This window comes from Ovis aries, chromosome 24 (genome assembly GCF_016772045.2).
Source record: "Ovis aries strain OAR_USU_Benz2616 breed Rambouillet chromosome 24, ARS-UI_Ramb_v3.0, whole genome shotgun sequence".
In the NCBI taxonomy this organism is placed as follows: Eukaryota; Metazoa; Chordata; class Mammalia; order Artiodactyla; family Bovidae; genus Ovis; species Ovis aries.
In genome coordinates, this window is record NC_056077.1 from 18562153 (window position 1) to 18585485 (window position 23333).

The 23333-nt window shown below is 42.3% G+C and overlaps 1 protein-coding gene across 12 annotated transcripts in view; it reads left to right on the top strand.

The window, feature by feature from the left end:
• Positions 1 to 17427, top strand: part of ACSM5 (acyl-CoA synthetase medium chain family member 5) — a 31965-nt gene extending 14538 nt beyond the window's left edge. For 4 of the 12 annotated variants that reach the window (XM_015104104.4, XM_012104195.5, XM_015104103.4 and 1 more), the window contains 9 exons: positions 1210 to 1363; positions 3780 to 3859; positions 5244 to 5367; positions 6212 to 6292; positions 6431 to 6532; positions 13292 to 13419; positions 13505 to 13604; positions 16204 to 16323; positions 16707 to 17427. In XM_015104104.4, coding sequence (XP_014959590.1) covers positions 1210 to 1363; positions 3780 to 3859; positions 5244 to 5367; positions 6212 to 6292; positions 6431 to 6532; positions 13292 to 13419; positions 13505 to 13604; positions 16204 to 16323; positions 16707 to 16823 — 1006 coding nt within the window. In that variant the 3' untranslated portion in view covers positions 16824 to 17427. Of the gene's footprint in view, positions 1 to 1209; positions 1364 to 3779; positions 5368 to 6211; positions 6293 to 6430; positions 6533 to 13291; positions 13420 to 13504; positions 13605 to 16203; positions 16324 to 16706 lie in introns of those variants that run through there. The other 8 variants (XM_060405777.1, XM_015104105.4, XM_060405776.1 and 5 more) reach the window with 4 other exon arrangements.
• The last annotated feature ends 5906 nt before the right edge of the window (positions 17428 to 23333 follow it).

Genomic DNA, 23333 nt, shown 5'->3' on the forward strand with positions numbered 1-23333 from the left:
ACATTTTAAGTATATAGTTCAGTGTCATTAAATAAATTCACAGTTTTGTGCAATCATCCCCACTGTTCAACTGCAAAACTTTTTCATCTTGCAAATCTGAAACCCTGTATCTGTTGTACAAAAGCTTCCTAATGCCTCCTATCCCCAGCCCTGAAACAACCATTCTACTTTCTATCATAAAGAATTTGACTCCTCTGGGAACCTCATAAAAGTAAAATGATACAATATTTTTCCTTTTGTGTCTTACTTATTCTACTAAGCATAACGCCTTCAAGGTTCATTCATGTTGTAGCCTATGTAAGAATCTCCTTCTTTTTTAGAACTGAATAAAGTTCCATTGTGTCTATACTAATATTGCTTATCCATTGTTTATCCACTGATGGACATGTGGATTGCTCCCACCTTTTAGCTGTTGTCAATAGTGCTGCTGTGAACATGGGTGTACAAATATCTGTTCAATTCTTCTGGATATGTAATCAGAAGTAGAATTGCTGGATAATATGGTGAGCCTATGTAATTTTTTGAGGAACACTGGAGTATTCTGAGCAGAGGAGTGGCAAGATCTGATTTGCTTTTTTTTTTTAAGGGTAACTCAGAATATTGGGTTAAGAATAAACTATAGGAGACAAAGGTGAAGCAGAGGGCCACTTAAGAAGCCAGTGCATTGAGAGGCAAAGGTGGAGGCTTGCCTGGGGGAATAGCAGTGGAAGGAGTGAGAGGAAGTATGATCCTGAAAGTATTTTGAATGCAGACCTAATAAGATTTGATGAGAGGTGAGAGACAAACCTCAAGGATGATGCCAAGTTTATGCTTATACTTACTAAACTATAAGCTCCTACAAATGAGACAAATCATTCATTTCTCTACCTTCAATGGTAAGGGCAGGATAAATACTGAATAAATATTGACTGAATAAATAAAGTGCCCTTCCACATTATATTGAGATTACCTGTTCCCTTATATATCACTCTCAGTAGACTGTGAAGTCTTTGGAAGCAGCACATTTGTCTTTTTGATTCTAGCCTAGGACATAGGAATGTAGAAGATGCTCAATAAATGCTTTGGAGGCAGTTTGGCTTTATGGTTCTTATACAGATATGACAAGTGTGAGTGAGTGAGTAAGGCTTCAAATAGGAGAACAGACTAATGTAATTCTTTCTAAAGGTAGAAACTTTGCCGAGGGTTCTGATTTTCTCTAATTTTTGGCAGGAGGTGGGTGGCCTTGACCAAATCAGACATCTTCTGGAACACAACTGACACTGGCTGGGTGAAGGCAGCCTGGACTCTCTTCTCTGCCTGGCCTAATGGATCTTGCATTTTTGTGCATGAATTGCCCCGGGTTGATGCCAAATTTATCCTAAATGTAAGAGGCAAAAACACTGTTTCTGTGTTGGGTATAAATTAGATGAGTGGAATATCAATTTTGAGTGTGCAGGATAAAACGCATGAATCAGTGACTATAAAGTTTCTTTGATGTTGACATTAACCCCAAAGTCTCCCAGGACCTTCCATAATCTGGTTCATGCCCTCCTGGTTGTCTTGAATCATTGCCCATCCTCTAGCTATATTCCTAGACATAAGACCACTTAACATCTCAAAACCTTTGCATATTCTATTTGGTTTTTTGTGGGATGCCTTTTCTGGTACTACTTTCTTCCTTGTGCTCTTGTCAAAAGCAGAGTTATTTCTCAAAACCTTGGGGGAAAATTATAACCTACTCCTCAACATTGTGTGCTGCTGTCCAAGGAGCTTAGCATAGATAGTTCACCCCACCCTAGGTTCTCCAGCCCATCCTTCTAGGGTTTTCTCATAATCAATATCCCCAGTGAAGATATAGGGCATCTTTCTTCTGCCCTCTACATCCTAACCACAATTTTTTAAAATATCAGAGGAACCATCTACCCATGCTCTTTGCATTGAGGCAAGATGTATAACATGGTGGCTAATAGAACAGGCTGGGTCATTAGTCAGACATGGCCTTTGATCCTACATCTTCCATTTGCTTGCTGCGTTTTCTTGGGAAAGTCACATAATCTCCTTGAGCCTCATGTTTCTCGTTGGCAGGGAAGAAAGGGAAAATATAGTTCTAGAGAGCTGTTATGAGGGTTAAATAATAATAGGCATATAGCCTGGCATGTAGTAGGTTCTTAACATATATTAATTATTTTATCATCATTATCAAACTCACCATCATTATTACTCATCCAGGGCTTGATAGACCAATGTGTGCCTTCTCCCTCCACTTCCCCTAACTGAAGTAGTGTGTTAGTCATCTACTGCTGTGTAGTAAATTACTCCAAAATATATTAATTAAAAAGGGGTTTCCCTGGTGGCTCAGTGGTAAAGAATCCACCTTCCAATGCAGGAGACACAGGTTCAATCCCTGAGTTGGGAAGATCACCTGGAGAAGGAAATTGTAAACAGCTCCAGTATTCTTGCCTCAAGAGAGTCAGACACGACTCAGTGACTAAAACAACATAGAAATGTAAAGCACAAATATTTATTATCTCATAGTTTCTGATGATCGGGAATCTGGGATCAGCTTCTAGGTGGTTCTGGATCTGGGTTTCTCAAAGGGTTGCAGTCAAGATGTCATAAAGCTATACTCATGTTGATAGTGGCATTATTCTTAATTGTCAAAAGGTGGAAGCAATCCAAGTTCTATCAACCCAGATAAAATGTGACACAAACTTGCAATGGATTATTATTCTGCCTTTAAAAAAAAGGTAATTCTGCTACATAATACATCATGTTGAAAACATTATGTTAAGTGAAATAATATATAGGACAGAAGGACAGATAATATATAAATACCATGGATGGAGGAGCCTGGTGGGCTGCAGTCCATGGGGTCGTGAAGAGTTGGACACGACTGAGCGATTTCACTTTCACTTTTCACTTTCAAGAATTGGAGAAGGAAATGGCAACCCACTCCAGTGTTCTTGCCTGGAGAATCCCAGGGAAGGGGGAGTCTGGTGGGAGGCCATCTATGGGGTCACACAGAGTCAGACACGACTGAAGCGACTTAGCAGCGGCAGCAGCAGAGTAATCAAATTTATGGAAACAAAGTAGATGGTCAGATGATGGGGGGGAGGGGAAATAAGGACTTACCATGTAACAGGTAGAGGGTTTTAGTTTGGGAAGATTACAAAAAGTTCTAGAGGTGAATGGTGGTGATGATTGCAAAAGCGCATGAATTTACTTAATACCACTTGACTGTACTTAAAAATAGTTAAAATGGTAAATTTTCTGTTATGTTTATCACAATAATAAGAGAAAAGATGTCAGCTAGGGCTGCAGCTATCTTGAGATTTGACTGGGATTGGAGATTATGTTTTAAACTGCCCTTACGTAGGTTTTAGAAAATTCCAATTCCTCACTGGTTCTTAGCCAGAAGCTTCAGTTGCTCACTACAAGAACTTGTCCATTGGATGACTGGAGTGTACTCACAACACAGCAGCTTGTTTTTCCCAGAGTGAAGGAGCCAAGAGACAGAGAAAACAGTGACAATGCCCAAGGTGGAAGCTGTAGTCCTGATGCCACATCTGTGTTAGGCTATTGGTCATGTACACCAAATTTGGTACATTGTGGGAGGGGACCCAGTTTGAATACTGGTAGGTAGAAATCATTTCAGGCCATCTTGGAGGCTGGGTCCATATGGCGTTTTCAACTTTTCTCCTCTGGTAATGGGAATATAAAGACCCAATTCACCCACCCCCCCTCCATGAAATCCCACCCTCATAACTCTAAGAAGATCTCCACACTTTGTTTTTGTTCAGACTCTGTCCAGGTTTCCGATCACCACCCTCTGTTGTGTCCCCACGATCTTCCGTCTGCTTGTGCAGGAGGATCTAACCAGGTATGGCCCATCTTTTTGGTGCTTTGGTGCTTTTAGATACCCAAGTACCTAAATATATAGCATAGGTACCCCTTATAACATGTGTCCCCTCTTATTCCAATTTTCTTTCTCTCAGTGTCTCTCTTTCTCTCTCACACACACACATGTACACACATACTCACAAGTATAAATAACCATATTCTTTGTAGACACCTCTTAGGAATGAACTTCTGGCCCCCAGGAATTTGCAACCAAATGGAACTGAACTGAGTAGAACTAAACAGTTTCAAATTTCGGTGCTTACGCCCATATGCCCATAGGCCATTCCCCCAGCAATGAGATTAGATAAATTGATGGATAATTGTTAATCACCTGTGGAATAGGTTTGTGGCCAGAGCCTTAGGTCTGGTGGGACTAACAAGTCCACCACAATAGAAGCTCCATCCGTAGTCCCATACTGACTCCAGCCAGCCATTCTCAAGTGAATGCCACTGGGCACCCAACAGGTGACAAGACCCTGCAGATGGCTCCTATCCTGGGTGAATCCAAAGCAACATCTTCTGATAGGGCAAGTTTCACTGCTGGGTTGGGTAGAGAGAGGCCCATTCCCATTGATAACCTACTGACCCTCATCTCTGTCTCCTTTGTCTATTCTCTCCCAAATAATGGGAGTTGCCCCAATCCCCTTATCTTCCCTAATCCCATATATCTGATCATAAAGTGCCTAAGAGAGTAAGTTCTTCCATGATTCTCAAGGTTAATTCTTCTATGATGTAAGAATTCTTCTATCCTTCGATATATTGTAAATATTTACACAGCATGATTTGATCAAAAGCAGGCTTAGAATGATTTGTTTAAGCAGAAAGTGATTGAAAGATACTTGGTAATATTAGGTAATAGCCAAACCAATTCAATCCAAAGGGGAAAATGATCACAAATTTATTTACAGTCTCTGATCTTTCACATTTTGAATAATTTGTTGAATACTTTTGCAACATTTATTTAATATCTGTCAGAATTTTGGGGTTTCTAAAGGGCTACTTTCTATCTTCTTAGTTGTTAATTGATTTCTCTTTTTCACAGGTGGTTGTCCTAACCAACTTATTATCAATCAGTTTGTTTGCAACTAAATCATTTTGACCAATTCACGTGGAATTCACCATTGTTATGACAAAACCTATTGTATGAGGTTCTGATTTTATTTCAAACTCAGATAAGATTTTTTTTTTTTTTTTTAATTTTCTGTCCATGCCTGCAAGGTCAGGGTACTTGGGGCAGATTTATAATCTTTGTAAGTATGGGAGCCTATGCTTTAGTGCCTTGAGCTGTCTTCCAGCAGTGCTAAAGTGTGGTGTTGGGCATGGGGATTCTGACATATGTGGCCTTGTTTTTTTGGCTGTGAAAGGTACCAGTTTCAGAGCTTGAGACACTGTGTAACCGGAGGGGAGGCCCTGACTCCTGATGTGAGGGAAAAGTGGAAGAGCCAGACGGGCCTGGAGCTGCATGAAGGCTACGGCCAGTCTGAAACCGTGAGTGCTGCCAGGCCGGTCCCTGCCTAGGTCACCTCCATTTGAGCCCTCCGCCAGTCAGTAGGGATAGCTGGTCTGCAGAGCCTCCTGCATTTCTGGCTGTCATCTCTGTGACACCTTTAGGGACTGCCCTGTCCATGAGGAGGAGAAGTGAAGTCACTCAGTTGTGTCTGACTCTTTGCGACCCCATGAACTGTAGCCCACCAGGCTCCTCCGTCCATGGGATTTTCCAGGCAAGAGTACTGGAGTGGGTTGCCATTTCCTTCTCCAGGGGATCTTCCCGACCCAGGGATTGAACCCGGGTCTCCTGCATTGCAGGCAGACGCTTTACCATCTGAGCCACCAAGGAAATCTATTCCCCATTCACAAGGAGGAGAAGCTAGTGACAAAACACTCGCTTTTGTTAGAAACACAATCGGCCTTTCTTCTCTTTTGTCTTAAAGGTAATTTAATTTCACAATGACACCATAGCCAGCAAACTAACGCTCATGGCTAAGGTGTTCATCTCCACCAGGACAGCCCATGTCCGTCTCTGGTCAGAGCCCAGTCTTAAACAGCATTCTCTACAGCCACCTGGGCACAGACTTGGTGGTCAGTTGAATCTTTTAGCTTCGTGACTGCTTAAGTTCTTTATGTGTGAGTGTCCATTTGAGTTCAATAAGGGTTTGTTCTCTATGGAAAGAACTGAAGGAAGAAAGGAAGCAAAGGGAGGGAAGGAAGGAGGGAAAGATGAAAGGAAGAAGAAAGGAGACAGAGTTTGAAGGCAGAGTGAAAGGAAAGGCACAGACCAGGAAGGAGACTAAGGAGATAAGCCTCCTCCTTATTGGTTCTGGTTTCTCTTCAGGTTCTAATCTGTGCCAATCCAAAAGGGATGAAAATCAAGTCAGGATCCATGGGGAAAGCGTCCCCACCATATGACGTGCAGGTAGGCAGCCTCTCCCAACTGTTGATAAGGCTTGAAGAAGAGAGCAAACACACATATCTGGATTAGCAATAGCAAACAGCTGGCAGGGTGGCCTGGCTGTATAGACATCAAGACACCATCCTGTGATTTCTCTGCCAGGTTGTAGATGAGGAAGGCAATATCTTACCTCCTGGAGAAGAAGGGAATGTTGCTATCCGTGTCAGACCCACCAGGCCCTTCTGTTTCTTCACTTGCTATTTGGTAAGTAACAGGGAATGGCCATTTTCACAGCAATTGCACTGTGCCAAGCATGGTGCTCCATGCTTTATAAGTATTTGTTTACCTTTTGCAATAACTGCATGAGTTGGCACTAATATTGATAAGATGTTATTATCAATAAGGAAGCTGTTATAGAAAGATGACGTGACTTATCCAATATTGAACACTTAGGACTATATGTACAGGACGTGGGATTTAAATGTAATGTGTCTAAGGGCACATGCCATCATTTTAATGATGAGATAAGGGCAACTCAATCATTTTAATGATGATAAAATCAAGGTTCAGAGAAGGAAAGGGACTTATCAAAGGTCACATTAAAGTTTCTTATAAGAGCCTAGTTTTCAGGACTCTGCCTTGAGTCTTGTGTGGATAAGGGTTTGCTGTCAGGGCTTGGGTCCTGGGTTTTCAGTGCAAGTTTCTGTGATAATCCAGTAATTAATTCCCCTTATACCTACCTTGGGTGGTGTTTATAACGGATTCTATTTTCTCCAAACTCTTTCTCTACAAAACTCTGCTGACCTGGTTCTCAATCCTGGATGCTCATTAGTAGCAGCTTGGAAGCTTCATACATTACTGATACTCCAATTCCAAGTCAGTGAGAGGCAACTTTCTGAGAATGGACCTCAGCTCCCCAGGTGATCCATATGTGTGGCCCAGCTTTATAGGAGCTCCATCTGCTGTGTATACGAGGCCATCAGTCAGCAGCAATATTGGAAGAAGCAGATGAAAAATAGTCCATTTGTTTTTGAAATGCTGTACACGTATTTTGTGACTTTTCTGTGATTACAAGAGGAAAATCTTTCATGATATTCCATTTAAAGTCATAGAAAGCTACCTACAAAACAACAACAAGATAGTAATTCCATCAAGCAGAGATGATGTGAAATTTTAAATGTATTTCCTTCTAATCATTTTTGTAAACAAGAGTAAATCCTTGACTTTCCTGAAGAATTTTTTCTGTATTCACTGAGTACCTACTTCATGCCACTAAGTATTCAGCACTGGACAGGAAAGATAAGATCCTTGTCCTCATAGGGCTTCCATATAGGACTGGACCTTTGTGAGTCTGTGATCATGCCATTGAGAGTCAATGTAAAGTTTTTTCCTAACAAGAACATTTCCTTTTTTCAATTTTTTCATTTCATCCTAGCATTAGCTGTTAGTTTTGTTTCTGGGTGATTTTTAGCAAAGAAAATTCTTAAAGTGTTTAATCTCTTCATGAGAATCATGGAACATTGAAAATTAATAGAGGTTGTCAGGCCAGAGTTGCTCTGTGAATGCTGAGTTGTCAGTAGGACTGATCAGGTAAGCTCATCCCCCTTCATTACTGTGTACATTCCAAATAGCTGAGATTATACTTGACAATCACTAATGTGCCTACATCAATTTTATGCCCAGTGTAAGGAATTTACTTATTTTCCTATGGAAACAAACTGTAATATGCCAGATGTTCACTAGAGAGTTGTTTATAACAGACAAAAAATTGTGGACGTACTTTCTGAATTTCTAACAGTGGGAAATTAGTTACATAAATGATATTATAGCACTGTGCATAAAAAAGAGAGAGAGAAAGATAGAAAAAAAAGAAAAAGGAAAGAGAAAAGACTAAAAAGAAAATGAATCCAATTTTTAATAACATGAAATTGTTTAAAGAATATTGCAGTCACACAGGGGAATATTATGCCACTATTTTATATTTCATTAGACTTTTTATTCTTCTGAGGAGATATTCATGATATATTGTTAACTAAAGTAAAATTGGATTTTAGAAATACATAGAACAGAATATTTTGTATTCACACAAATGTGCATATGCATAGAATCACAGATAAGCCATGAAAAGGTCTCATACACAAGATCAAATTTTAAGCCTTAGCTATCTGAATAGTGAGACTGATCTTTTGTCATCCTTCATCTTTATTTTGTATTTATTCTATAACAAATATATGATTATATAATACAGAAATGATAAATTTTTTAAAATTAAAAGGTCCCCAAGACAGGTGGGTGATGGTGGAGAGGTCTGACAGAGCGTGGTCCACTGGAGAAGGGAATGGCAAGCCACTTTAGTATTACTGCCTTGAGAATCCGATGAACAGTATGAAAAGGCAAGATGATAGGATACCGAAAGAGGAACTCCCCAGGTCATTAGGTGCTCAATATGATCCTGGAGATCAGTGGAGAAATAACTCAAGAAAGAATGAAGGGATGGAGCCAAAGCAAAAACAATACTCAGTGTTGGATGTGACTGGTGATAGAAGCAAGATCCAATGCTGTAAAGAGCAATATTGCATAGGAACCTGGAATGTCAGGTCCATGAATCAAGGCAAATTGGAAGTGGTCAAACAAGAGATGGCAAGGGTGAACGTCAACATTCTAGGAATCAGCGAACTAAAATGGACTGGAATGGGTGAATTTAACTCAGGTGACCATTACATCTACTACTGCTGGCAGGAATCCCTCAGAAGAAATGGAGTAGCCATCATGGTCAACAAAAGAGTCCAAAATGCAGTACTTGGATGCAGTCTCAAAAATGACAGAATGATCTCTGTTCGTCTCCAAGGCAAGCCATTCAATATCACAGTTATCCAAGTCTATGCCCCAACCAGTAATGCTGAAGAAGCTGAAGTTGAACGGTTCTATGAAGACCTACAAGACCTTTTAGAACTAACACCCAAAAAAGATGTCCTTTTCATTATCAGGGACTGGAATGCAAAAGTAGGAAGTTAAGAAACACCTGGAGTAACAGGCAAATTTGGCCTTGGAATGCAGAATAAAGCAGGACAAAGACTAGTAGAGTTTTGCCAAGAAAATGCACTGGTCATAGCAAACACCCGCTTCCAACAACACAAGAGAAGATTCTACACATGGACATGACCAGATGGTCAACACTGAAATCAGATTAATTATATTCTATGCAGCCAAAGATGGAGAAACTCTATACAGTCAACAAAAACAAGACAAGGAGCTGACTGTGGCTCAGATCATGAACTCCTTATTTCCAAATTCAGACTCAAATTGAAGAAAGTAGGGAAAACCTCTAGACCATTCAGGTATGACTTAAATCAAATCCCTTATGATTATACAGTGGAAGTGAGAAATAGATTTAAGGGACTAGATCTGATAAATAGAGTGCCTGATGAACTATGGAATGAGGTTGGTGACATTGTACAGGAGACAGGGATCAAGACCATCCCCATGGAAAAGAAATGCAACAAAGCAAAATGGCTGTCTGGGGAGGCCTTACATATAGCTGTGAAAAGAAGAGAGGCAAAAAGCAAATGAGAAAAGGAAAGATACAAGCATCTGAATGCACAGTTCCAGAGAATAGCAAGAAGAGATAAGAAAGCCTTCTTCAGCGATCAATGCAAAGAAATAGAGGAAAACAACAGAATGGGAAAGACTAGAGATCTCTTCAAGAAAATTAGAGATACCAAGGGAATATTTCATGCAAAGATGGGCTCGATAAAGGACAGAAATGGTATGGACCTAACAGAAGCAGAAGATATTAGGTAGAGGTGGCAAGAATACACGGAAGAACTGTGCAGAAAAGATCTTCATGACCCAGATACTCACGATGATGTGATCACTAATCTAGAGCCAGACATCTTGGAAAGCAAAGTCAAGTGGGCCTTAGAAAGCATCACTACGAACAAAGCTAGTGGAGGTGATGGAATTCCAGTTGAGCTATTTCAAATCCTGAAAGAGGATGCTGTGAAAGTGCTGCACTCAATATGCCAGCAAATTTGGAAAACTCAGCAGTGGCCACAGGACTGGAAAAGGTCAGTTTTCATTCCTATCCCAAAGAAAGGCAATGCCAAAGAATGCTCAAACTACCGCACAGTTGCACTCATCTCACATGCTAGTAAAGTAATGCTCAAAATTCTCCATGCCAGGCTTCAGCAATATGTGAACCATGAACTCCCTGATGTTCAAGCTGGTTTTAGAAAAGGCAGAGGAAGCAGAGATCAAATTGCCAACATCTGCTGGATCATGGAAAAAGCAAGAGAGTTCCAGAAAAACATCTATTTCTGCTTTATTGACTATGCCAAAGTCTTTGACTGTGTGGATCACAACAAACTGTGAAAAATTCTTCAAGAGATGGGAATACCAGACCACCTAAGCTGCCTCTTGAGATACCTATATGTAGGTCAGGAAGCAACAGTTAGAACTGGACATGGAACAATGGACTGGTTCCAAATAGGAAAAGGAGTATGTCAAGGCTGTATATCGTCACCCTGCTTATTTAATTTCTATGCAGAGTACATCATGAGAAACGCTGGGTTGGAAGAAACACAAGCTGGAATCAAGATTGCCAGGAGAAATATCAATAACCTCAGATATGCAGATAACATGACCCTTATGGCAGAAAGTGAAGAAGAACACAAAAGCCTCTTGATGAAAGTGAAAGAGGAGAGTGAAAAAGTTGGCTTAAAGCTCAACATTCAGAAAACGAAGATCATGGCATCCGGTCCCATCACTTCATGGGAAATAGATGGGGAAACAGTGGAAACAGTGTCAGACTATTTTTCTGGGTTCCAAAATCACTGCAGATGGTGACTGCCGCCATGAAATTAAAAGACGCTTACTCCTTAGAAGGAGAGTTATGACCAACCTAGATAGCATATTCAAAAGCAGGGACATTACTTTGCCAACTAAGGTCCGTCTAGTCAAGGCTATGGTTTTTCCAGTGGTCATGTATGGATGTGAGAGTTGGACTGTGAAGAAGGCTGAGTGCCAAAGAATTGATGCTTTTGAACTGTGGTGTTGGAGAAGACTCTTGAGAGTCCCTTGAACTGCAAGGAGATCCAACCAGTCCATTCTGAAGGAGATCAACCCTGGGATTTCTTTGGTAGGAATGATGCTAAAGCTGAAACTCCAGTACTTTGGCTACCTCATGGGAAGAATTTGCTCGTTGGAAAAGACTCTGATGCTTGGAGGGATTAGGGGCAGGAGGAGAAGGGGATGACGGAGGATGAGATGGCTGGATGGCATCACGGACTCGATGGACCTGAGTCTGAGTGAACTCCGGGAGTTGGTGATGGACAGGGAGGCCTGGCGTGCTGCGATTCATGGGGTCGCAAAGAGTCAGACACGACTGAGTGACTGAACTGAACTGAACTGAAGTGCAGTTTCACGTATAATTGGCACCACACCATACCACAACTTTGCACTATGTACTTTTTAACATTATGTCATGAGTCTTTTTTATGGCACTCAATATTTTGGGAAAAATTCATTTATTATGACTACTTAGAGGTCCCCCATTTTGGGAGTAATATGATTATTAAGCTTTGTGTAGCACATTCCTTTATGAGGGCCTCGGCTCTGACAGTGGCACATTGAATACATCCCTGTGCCCAGCCTGACAACAAGCATCATTACCCTGAGAAAGTTAGAGACTTATTCATAAAAACATTATCATAAGTCTCAATATCTAATAGAATAAGTTTCTCCTTCTTACTTAACTTCTTTAAAAATGCTTTACCTACTTACTCTTATTTCTCTTTTCTTTCATAGTCAGTTTAGAATCAACTTGTCAGGTTCTCTGGAAACTGTTAGCATTTTAGTTGGAGTTGCATTTTTTATAGATTAATCTGTGGATAATTAACATCTTTATGATATTAAGTATATCTTTCTAGTTATGCATATCTTCTTTGATGTCCTATAGAGTTTTATCTTTTCTGTATATGCTTCTTACAGATTTTGTGTTAGATTTATTTTTAGGTATTGATAGCTTAGCTTTTTCTTTATTTTTCAGAATGCATTTTAAAAATTAAAGTATAATTTACATACAATGAAATGCCCCTGTGTTACATGTACAGATCAATGACTTTTGACATGTGTATTCACCTGTGTAACTACCATGGCAACTGAGATATAGAAAATATTTTGTTTCCCCCAAAAGTTCTGTTGTGCCCTTTTGCAGTCAACTCCTAGACTCCAGGCAATTGCTAAATTGATTGTCATCATTGAAGAGTAATTTCCCCCTTTAAAAAAAAAAAAAAACTTTATGTAAATAGAATCAAAGTATTAATTTGTGTGTGTCTGCTTTATTTTTTTCAGCACACATTTTTGAGATTCATCTGCATGTGCCAATAACTTGTTCCTTTTTCCTGCTGAGCAGTAGCTTTTACTTTAAATCTTTGAGAATCAGAATTTGATGTTTTATTTCTTTCCTCTACCCTTGCTTTTGCCAACCATCCCCTTTCTATTTTCAGTGATTGCTGAGCACAAAGAGTATCAGTGTGCTCTTTTATCCTGAAAAAATAGAGCTCAAACTGGGGCTTTGAAACAACCTAGAGGAGTAGGATGGGGAGGGAGGTGGGAGGGAGATTCAAGAGGGAGAGGACATATGTATACCTATGGCTGATTCATGTTGATGTTTGACAGAAACCAACACAATTCTGTAAAGCAGTTATCCTTCAATTAAAAAATTAATTCATTAAGAAAAAAAAACCAGAGCTAACAGCCCTGTGCCCACCCCCTGCCCACAAGTATGCTGCCTAGACACTTCTAAGGATGGTAGTGAGTATCTGTCCTTAATCATTTTCCGGCAGCTTCCTTTCAGTTGAAAAAGGGAAAACCCACAGATTCACAGCTCCCTGTCCAGTGGGGATTTTTGGCCACTGGATTTCCTGTTGAGGGGTCCTCAGACATCTGCAAAGGACTGCTCAGGCCATATGTACTGAGTGACTGTGTTCAGATGGCACTTAATGGGCTCACTGTGTCTTTCAGGACAACCCTGAGAAGACAGCAGCATCAGAACAAGGGGACTTCTACATCACGGGGGACCGAGCCCACATGGACAAGGATGGCTACTTTTGGTTCATGGGAAGAAATGATGACGTGATCAATTCTTCAAGGTCAAGTTGTCTACACTTTCCTTCTTCCTTTGAAGCTTCATAGGAGAGAGGAGGACCCTTGAAAGAGTTTGTTTTTCTCTTCCAGCTACCGGATCGGGCCTGTTGAAGTGGAGAGTGCACTTGCTGAGCACCCAGCTGTCCTGGAGTCTGCTGTGGTCAGCAGCCCGGACCCCATCAGAGGGGAGGTAACTAGTCCAACCAAGAGCATTCCCTCCTGGTTCTGTACCTACCAGCACTCAGCAGAGTAACCCGGAAGGCCCAGGTTCCCCCATATCTCACTCCATCCAGGTACTGCAAAGCCTGAAATGCCCCCATCAGACAAATACACATGTCTTTTGGTTAAGCATTGCCTTCATGTCTTTGTGGATACAAATACTCTCCAGAGGGACACTGTGGGAAGATATAAACACTTTGGTGTCAACTGGACATGGAACTGGATCCAAAAGGGGCTATTAGATGAAGATGTTGGTGGCAGGTGCAGGCTTTGTCATTCACCCTGTCCAATAAAAGGTCCTTTTCCATTTGCAGATGAGAGTATAGTGAGCACACCAAACATGGTCACTGCTGGCTGTGACCTGCTAGGGATAGCCAACTTGAGGGATGACAAAATAAGTATCCCAAGTGACCTTGATATCTGAGATGTGCTCATTTACTCAGTCATGTCTGACTCTTTGTAGCCCCATAGACTGTAGCCTGTCAGATTCCTCTGCCCATGGAATTTTCCAGGCAAGAATACTGGAGTGGGACACCCTTTCCTACTTCAAGAGATCTTCCCAACCCAGGGACCAAACCTGCATCTCTTGTGTCTCCTGCATTGGCAAGCAGATTCTTTACCACTAGTTACCATCTGGGAAGTCCATGATATATCAGAAAGATGAGCCAATTTTAATAAGCTGGCTTTTCTCAGGAAATATGCAAATACCTTCCAATGGGTCCCAGAAGAAGGGACAGTATGAGAGAAATAAACTCATAGGCAGACCTATGAACTTTTCAGTGGCTGTAAATCCAACATAATCCTAAAGTATATTGTAGCTACTTTATGAAAGTTAGTACAAGATCAAGCTACATCCTCAGAAGCCTCAGCAGAGAGGAGTGATTTGCAAAGTCTGGACCCTGGACTGCTCACAGCTGCATCTGGGAGTTTTGTTTAAAATACAGATTTCTAGACTTAAAGTGAGACTTGTTGAATCAAAATGATTGGATATGCAGCCTTAAGGAGTCTTCATATTGACCAGAAGCCCCTAGCCAAGTGATTCTGATACCCACTAAAATTTGAGACCACTAATAAACAGTGAAGGAGATGAGAGTCCCATCTATGAGGTACAGAAATTGTACCTGGAAAAGTATGCCTAGTCCTGCATGCCCCAGATTAACTGGGACTGTGACAAATGCCTGTGTGTTCCAAGTTAACCCAAGTATAGTGCTCAGAATAGAACCTGGCACATAGCAACTGTTTGATAAATGCTTGGTAGCTTTGACAGTAAGAGAAGGCCTTTCCTAAGAGCCAGTTCTATCTGCACCTGAAATGGTATGAGATGTCCACCACTGAAATGTGTGTAAAGACAATGAACCACTGCTGAGGGTATTGTTGGCAGAGTTGTATGCTGGCCTTTGAACTCTTCCATGGTTTCCATCAGAAACCATGTTCTGTTGTGCCTGAGTTTGGGACTGTTTCTTGTCCTTAGCAAGAGGCAACCTGCAAGAAAGATATGGGCAGAGAGAGCCAAGGTGCAGAACGTCCAGGATGTTTCAGGATGCCTGAAACAGCTGTGCAGCAAAATGCTTGCTGATTGCAAATACTCATACATGCAGTCTCAGAAAGACCCACCACCCCTTGAAAATGGTATACATTTTCCCCCAGTCCTGCTCTCCAACCCTATTCCTAGCTGCCTTCCTAGTTAGGAAAACCTGTAAGTAATAAGCCCTGAAAGACTTCCCTGGTGGCTCAGACGGTAAAACAAATCTGCCTACAATGCAAGAGACATGGGTTCGATCCCTGAGTTGGGAAGATTCCTGGAAAAGGGAATGGCTATCCACTCCAGTACCCTTGCTTGGAAAATTCCATGGACAGAGGATCCTGGTGGACTACAGTCCATGGAGTCACAAAGAGTCAGCCACAACTACGTAACTAAGCACACACAGGTACACTATGAGCCCTAAGGAGTCTGTGAAACTCCCCTCCCCAAAGCATTGTCATCTTAAGAGAAGCATGTTGGCTTCTAACAGTGTCATTTCATGTATGGGGAAGAGTTTTGTAAATAGGATTCTAAATCACTCTATAAAAGCCATAATTCCCAATAATTACTCCCAATGCTTCTGCTGCTGCTGCTAAGTCGCTTCAGTCGTGTCCGACTCTGTGCAACCCCATAGATGGCAGCCCACCAGGCTTCCCTGTCCCTGGGATTCTCAAGGCAAGCACACTGGAGTGGGTTGCCATTGCCTTCTCCAATGCATGAATGTGAAAAGTGAAAGTGAAGTTGCTCAGTCGTGTCTGACTCTTTGCAACCCCATGGACTGTAGCCTACCAGGCTCCTCCAGCCATGGGATTTTCCAGGCAAGAGTACTGGAGTGGGGTGCCATTGCCTTCTTTGATAATTGATCCTAAAAAGGCAGACGACAGAAAAAATTGGTGTCCAATTTGCTGGCCAAGGCACTGGTAAAAGGTTCATGTTGAGCTGGTAAATGTAAGCACTTATTCGCAAGGCTAGGTTAAAGAGAAAAGAGTTGTTATAGGGAGACTGATTCTTTGTTTTTTCCTTTGTTTGGTTTTGGTTTTCTCAACAGGTGGTAAAGGCATTTATAGTTCTTTCTCCAGCCTATTCCTCGCATGACCCGGAGAAACTAACCCAAGAACTCCAGGAGCATGTGAAAAGGGTGACTGCTCCATACAAGTACCCCAGGAAGGTAAACATCTGGAAGTTCTAGGACTTGAAAAACTGGGAAATCAAATGGGTATGTGCTCCCTGCACTCTTACTCAGGGTCAGGCACTAGGAGTGTGAAGACTGTAACTCTGGCTGCTGCTTCATCCATTTCTCCCTGTTTCTTCACTGGGCCTTCCTTTTAGCACACTGGGTGGTACTGAAATGCTTCTGGAAAGTGTATGTATTCCAGGCCAGCTGTTTTTATTGTTGCCATTTGGGGAAAACCAGGAATCATGGATGCTTTCCAATGACATGTCAGAGGGTAATGATTCTTTCAGGACAGAAGTCTTGCTGTGAAATGATGATTGTAAAGAGTTTTTTTGTTTGTTTGTTTGTTTGTTTTTTTTTTTTTTTATGGTCACTAGATGGCCTTCGTTTCAGAACTTCCGAAGACGGTTTCTGGAAAGATTCAAAGGAGTAAACTGAGACGTCAAGAGTGGGAAAATGAGAAGCAACCCCAGAAAGGTCCCATAAGTCACTGAAATTTCCAAGAGGAACTGGTGGGATTACTGGTTAATCCCCACTCGGAGCATCATCCTTTCAACCCTACTGAAATCAAAGTATTGCAGTCTCCAAATGGGCATCTTTAGCATCATTGGATGACTCTGGAAGAAAGCAAAGAACATCTTTAACCACCAGTTCAGAGCCGCTGCCCAATCTAGCAACTGTTTGGTGGCTTGACTTCCTCATCTGTCTGGAGGTATTCTCAGTAGTTGCCCACTGGTCTTACTTCCTAATAAGCTTTTAGCTAGTTTCCAAAGGACAGGTCATCAGAGTGTTGGGGGCACTTGTGATCTTACTGCCAGGGACAGTGTAACCACTTGATCCTTTTGATAAAGCTATTTGGTAATCATATCCAGAGCCACAAAAATTAATCATACCTTTAGTTCAGAAACTCCATCTTTGGAAATCACTACAAAACAAAATATTCAAGAGATAGTTACTATAGAATTGTTTAAAACAGTGACAAATTGGGGGGGGGTGGAATTAATGCCTAAGTAATAGGGCAATGATTAACTAAATTGTGATACATTAAGTCAATAACATGTTTTATAGCTGGCCATTAAAAATATGTGTTGAGAAAAACTTGGGATAAATTCATTTTGTCAGAATAAAAATAATATATGTATAATGGGGAACCACAACTTTCTATGATAAAGGAAAATCTACAGAAGAAAAAAGACTGGAGGAAGATACACTAAATGTTAACAGCAATTTTCTTGAGTATTGAAAATAATGGATGATAGATTTTTCCTTTCCCTACATTTCTTTATTTTCCAAGTTTTTCAGTGAACATATTTAAACCTTTTAATGAAAAAAAATTGTTTTAGAGAAATGATCACTGAATATCACACTCTGCCTCATATCTTGTTCTTCCTCCATATACAAACACATAAACTCCAAATGTTAGCATGCTGTCTCACCCAGGAAAAATACAGGGACCTGAAGTCAGGTCTCAGAAGCCCAGAAATGGAAAGGGTGGCTCTGGGAAGCTGAAAGCAACCATGCAGAGAAGAAGCAGGTGGAAACTGATCCTAGTGCTGCTACCTGACTCTCAGCACTTTCATTCACTCATTGCTGCTGCTGCTGCTAAGTCGCTTCAGTCGTGTCTGACTCTGTGCAACCCCATAGACAGCAGCCCACCAGGCTCCCCTGTCCCTGGGATTCACTCATTGATCAATGTTTATTGAGTGCCTACTCAGTCCTGGACTGGGGACACACAAGGATAAGCAAAGCCAACTGGTTGCCATCTGTATGAGTCTACTTGGGCTTTTATAACAAAGTACCATGAGCTGAGCAGCTTTAATGAAAGAGATTTATTTCCTCAGTTCTTCATCCTGTAAATCCCAGATCAAGGTGTTGGCAGGATTGGTTTCAGTCTGAGGCCTCTCTCCTTGATTTGTAGATGGTTACCTTCTCATGGGTCTTCACATAGCCCCTTCTTTGTGCATGTCTGTATCCCAATCTCTTCTTATAAGAACAATAGTTATATTGGATTAAGGACCCAAATTTATGACTTCATTTTCACTTAATCACCTTTTTAGGCCCCCATTGTGAATACAACTACCTTCAGAGGTCTGGGGGTTAGGACTTCAGCATGTAAATTTTAAGGGGACATAATTTGGCCCATGACACTGTTGTAGCCACACGTTCCAGGAAACAAACTCACTCAGAAGGACAATGCAGATAGTGGAGTGCAGTTTATTACACCAGCAGGCCCAAGGCAGAGTCTCCTCTTGGCCAAGGACCCTGACCAGTTTTGTGAAAACCTTATATACCGTAGGTGTACATGCCGAAACCCACCTCCCCAAATTCCCTGAAACTAGTCTGAACAAAGGAAAAGAAATATGCAGTCAAAGATAACCCATGATTCATATGCCTTAGGCCTAAGTAGTTAACAGTGGACAATTCTCAATAGGCCTATGGTCATACCCTAATAAGCATAATAAAATTTATGATTCTATTCGGTTACACAGATAATTAGGGTATATTCTTTTAGGTGACGGAGAGTCTAGGTATGAGCCCTGGGGCTCTTCCATCAGTGGGGGGTGGGGAGGGGAAGGTCTGGTTTTCTAGTTGGTATGTCATTTCCATAGATACTGGGCATATAGACCAAAGTCCATAGTCCAGCCCAAGATGGAGTCCTGCTTTCAAGATGGAGCCTGTTCTGTCTGTTTCCTCCTTCATTCCCCCCTCTTGATACTCTTAACTCATAGTATGAGCATCATTCATAGGTATATATTGCACCCTAGCTCTCCAACCATCAGTTTGGGAGAATGATACCAAGCTTTGGGTTACAAAGTTCATAATACAGTGTAAAATGCAGGGTCCACAAAGCAGAACTATCAAGGCAACTATAACAATGGTAAATATAGTTTTCCACCAATCACCCTTCACCCAAGATAGGACCGAAATTCAAAAAGGGAATATTACCAGCAGACATAGCTTTTACCTGACCTTTCACGTCATCTAGGGTGGCTGATATATAGCCAGATAAATCAGGAATATATACACAACATTCAACTTTAATTATAGCATAGGTACCTCCTTGTGCTGAAAGTATGTTTAGTCTCAAGATGATACTGGAAAGTCCTTGTAGCAGCAGTTGATTGTAGGGCTTCATCTCTTTTTCTTCTTTAAGATGATCTTGGTTTCACAGGGATCAGTGGGGTCCTTTTTTGTAGTCCACTTGGCATCCTCCAGGTCTGTGTGGTATGCTCTCTACACCCTCACATGGTGGATCCAGGGAGTGACACCTGCAACTTTAACTGCTGTAGAGGTGGTTAGAACAACAGTATATGGACCCTTCCAATGTGGGGCCAAGGAGTTGTGTTTCCAGTCCTTGACCCACACCCTTGTACAAACTTAGTTACCTGATTTATTACCCTACCCAGTTGTTCCATCTGCTGTGAAATCTCATCCCCCCTTACCTGAGGCAAATTTGTTGACACCTCTTTTATTATGGGAGGGGATCTCCCACACACAATTTCATATGGAGAATAGCCATGGGACCATGGTGTCACCCTGAGTCTGAGCAGAGCCATCGGAAGCAAGTCCACCCAGGAGCAGTCAGTCTCTATGATCCATTTGGAGAGCGTCTCTTTAAGTGTCCGGTTGGTTCATTCCACCATCCCAGAACTCTGGGGCCTATATGCTGTGTGTAGTTTCCACTTGATATTTAGAGTTTACATACCTGTTGAATTAAGTTAGCTACTAAGGCAGGGCCATTGTCTGGTCCTATACTAGTTGGGAACTCGAATCTGGGGATTATTTCTTGAAGCAGACAGCGAGCCACTTTATTTGTTCAGGTGGAGAAGGCCTCCACCCATCCTGAGAAGGTACATACCATGACCAGTAAATAATGGTAGTGTCTGCAGGGTTTCATCTCAGTAAAGCCCACTTCTAAATGTTCACAGGGTGGAGTGCCTTTTAACTGTATTCCTGGAGGTTTTTGTTTACATCCAGGGGCAGCACTGACCTGTGAGCAAGCCGAACAGCTCCAGGATTCCATTCTACATAAGGAGGAAAGTCGTAGAATTAAGAAATATTTTTAAATTAATTGTTCCATTCTGTCATGTCCCAAGGGAGTTGCCTGGTGTACCTAAAATACCAGTGTGGGGGCTAATGCCTTGGGTACCAGTAACCTGCCATCCAGCAGTTCCCACCAACCTTTTTCATTTTTGGTGGCTCTTTCTGCTTCAGCCAGCTGGTCTTGGGCTGGGGGATGCTGTGGGACTGTCAAAGTTAACTCAGGCATTTTTGAGAGTACAAATGTTCTAATAGATCTCCCACCAGCAGCCCCAAATTTCTCAGCTGTATGTTTTGCAGCTTTATCTGCTAGTCAGTTTCCCTGTGTTTGTGGGGTGTCTTCCTTTTGGTGACCCCAACAATGCATCACTGCTACCTTTTCAGGTTCCCATACAGCATTTAATAGAGTCAAGATTTCTTCTTTGTTTTTAATATCTTTTGCACTCGATGGCAAAAGGTTTCTCTTCTTATACAGAGCCCCATGTACATGTAGTGTGGCAGAAGCATATCTGGAGTCTATGTAAATGTTTGTCTTCTTACCTTTTGACAGCTGGAGGGCCCATATTAGAGCATATAGTTCGGCCCATTGAGCAGACTAGTGTGATGGCAGAGAGCTAGCCTCAACGATGGTTTCTTCCATGACTACTGCATATCCTGACAGTCACTGTCTTTGTTTCACCAGGCTGGTGCCATTGGTGTACAGGACCAAATCTGGGTCTTGGATTGGCTGGTCTCTCAAGTCAGGTCTGCTGGCATAAACTTCTAGGATTTCCTTGCAATTATGTGAGGGCTCACATTCTCCCACAGGAAGGAGAGTGGCCAGCTTCAGGGCCTGAAGTATGGCTCAATATTAAATGGGTGTTCTCACGTAACAGTCCCTGGTATTGAGTAATCCAGGATGTCAAAAGCCATTTAGAGGGGGGTGCCCTCACAAGAGAGTGTTGACTTCATGCAGGATTTACAATCAAATCTTGGCCCAAAGTCAGCTTAGTTGCCTCCCAGACTAGAAGGCAACCACAGCAACTGCCCACCATCCTGGCCACCCAGTGGCAACATTGTTCAGCCAATTTGAGAGATAAGCCACGGATCTGTCCCATGTCCCATAGTCTGGGGCAACACTCCCATAGCCACCTTGTCCTTTTCAGTCACGTAAACAGTAAATGGCTTAACAAGGTCTGGCAGGCCCATAGTCTGGGGCAACACTCCCATAGCCACCTTGTCCTTTTCAGTCACGTAAACAGTAAATGGCTTAACAAGGTCTGGCAGGCCCAAGGTAAGTGCTGATGTAATTGTACTGGGTTTGAGTTCTGGTACCACTGAGACTTGTTGTTCTGCAAGCCCAGGGGGGTTGTCTTCCACCCAGACCTCAGGGAACTGTTGAGTTAACTTTCTCTCTCTCTCTCTCTCTCTCTCTCTCTCTCTCTCTCTCGACTGTTTAGTGAGTCTGGTTTCCCTTCCGGGAGATTGCGCAACCTCCATTCATCTCAAGGGGTTACTGAGAGTGAGAGTAAATAGGTGGTTGAGCCCACTCGAAGAGTAGATGTTTCATTTGGGGGGTGGGCATCACTTGTGCCCCCCAGTTTAGACAGCAAGTCTCTTCCCAACAAAGGTACTGGACATTCAGGGAGGTATAAAAATTCATGAGTCACTTGGTGTCCCCCCCATCTGACATTTTTGGGGTAGGCTTGAGACACAAAGGCTACATTTATCACCATCTGAGACCCAGCGGCCTCTCTATTGGTGTATAAAGTCTATAGGCCTTGCACAGTCTTTTGTAGAACTCAGAGGGTGATTCAGTTTCCCTTTGAATCACTTCAGAGGGTTTTGCCATATTCATAGGTTTTCAGGACCCCCTCTTGAGGCCTTGTAAATTAACTGCCCATTATTTCTCCAGGTGGCCCCTTCCTTCCTCTGTTTTACAATCCCAATTGGGCCTTTCATTGGGGGTGGCTAGTTCTGCCCACTGCTGCGGGTTTGCAGTACCCCGATGTCATTTCTCTTAACCATTTTCTGGCCTTAGTTAGGATCCTGTATCTTTCCTCAGTGCTGAAAAGGGAGACTAGTAGTTGAATTATATCATCCCATGTAGGACAGTGGGTTCGAAAAATAGTCTCCATTAGCCTAATCATGGTTTGTGGCTCCCCCAAGTATGGTGGAGTGTGTGTCTGCCAGTTTAATACATCTGTGGAGGAAAATGGCTGGTAATAATAGGCTACAGGGGGCTGATGATAGTGCCCACATGTGTCCTGAACTGGAGCTGCTGTAGGTCTCTGAGGGGCATCTGTAGTGGGGTTCTTTCCCCCTGTTCCTTGGCGGAGTGCAGCCTCTGTCTAATTCTTGCGTTTTCTTCCCCCTTCCCATCAGTACTCACCGGGAGAGGTGGATACAATCTAGGAAGTCTGGCTGAGGTAGAATCGTGGGGGTGTTGACCAGAGGTCTCCATTGCTGAGATCAGAGCCTGCTGAAATGGCAGCTCTACGATCTCTGGGAGAGCTGGCGGAGGAGCAGCAGCTGCTGCAGGAACTTCACCTGGCCCTGGATCGGGCATTAAGGCAGCCTCTGGTCCTGGTGGAGCACTGGGTGGCAGGGGCGTCATTATCCAGTATGGGGGAGGAGTCAGGTCATCCCCGTCCAAATCCTTTTTTATCATCAGTCATTTTTTGTGCCATGAATATTTTTCCCTTTCCCTTCTGGATACAGAACCTTGCCCAAGTAGGATGGTCTTGAGCTAACCCTGGCCATGAGTCAGTATATGGATATTGATCTGGGTGTCCTGGCTCTCCTGTGACTACTCTATAGACTGCTTCCACTGTTTTTAAGTTTATGGTGTCCTCTGGTGGCCATCATATTCCCATAGGGGGCTTCGACCTCACAGAGTCTGTGGAGGTGGTTAGGTGTCATCTTCACCCCATAGTCTACTCCAAATCCCTTCTTTGAATTTTTAATCATGCACTCCAATACAG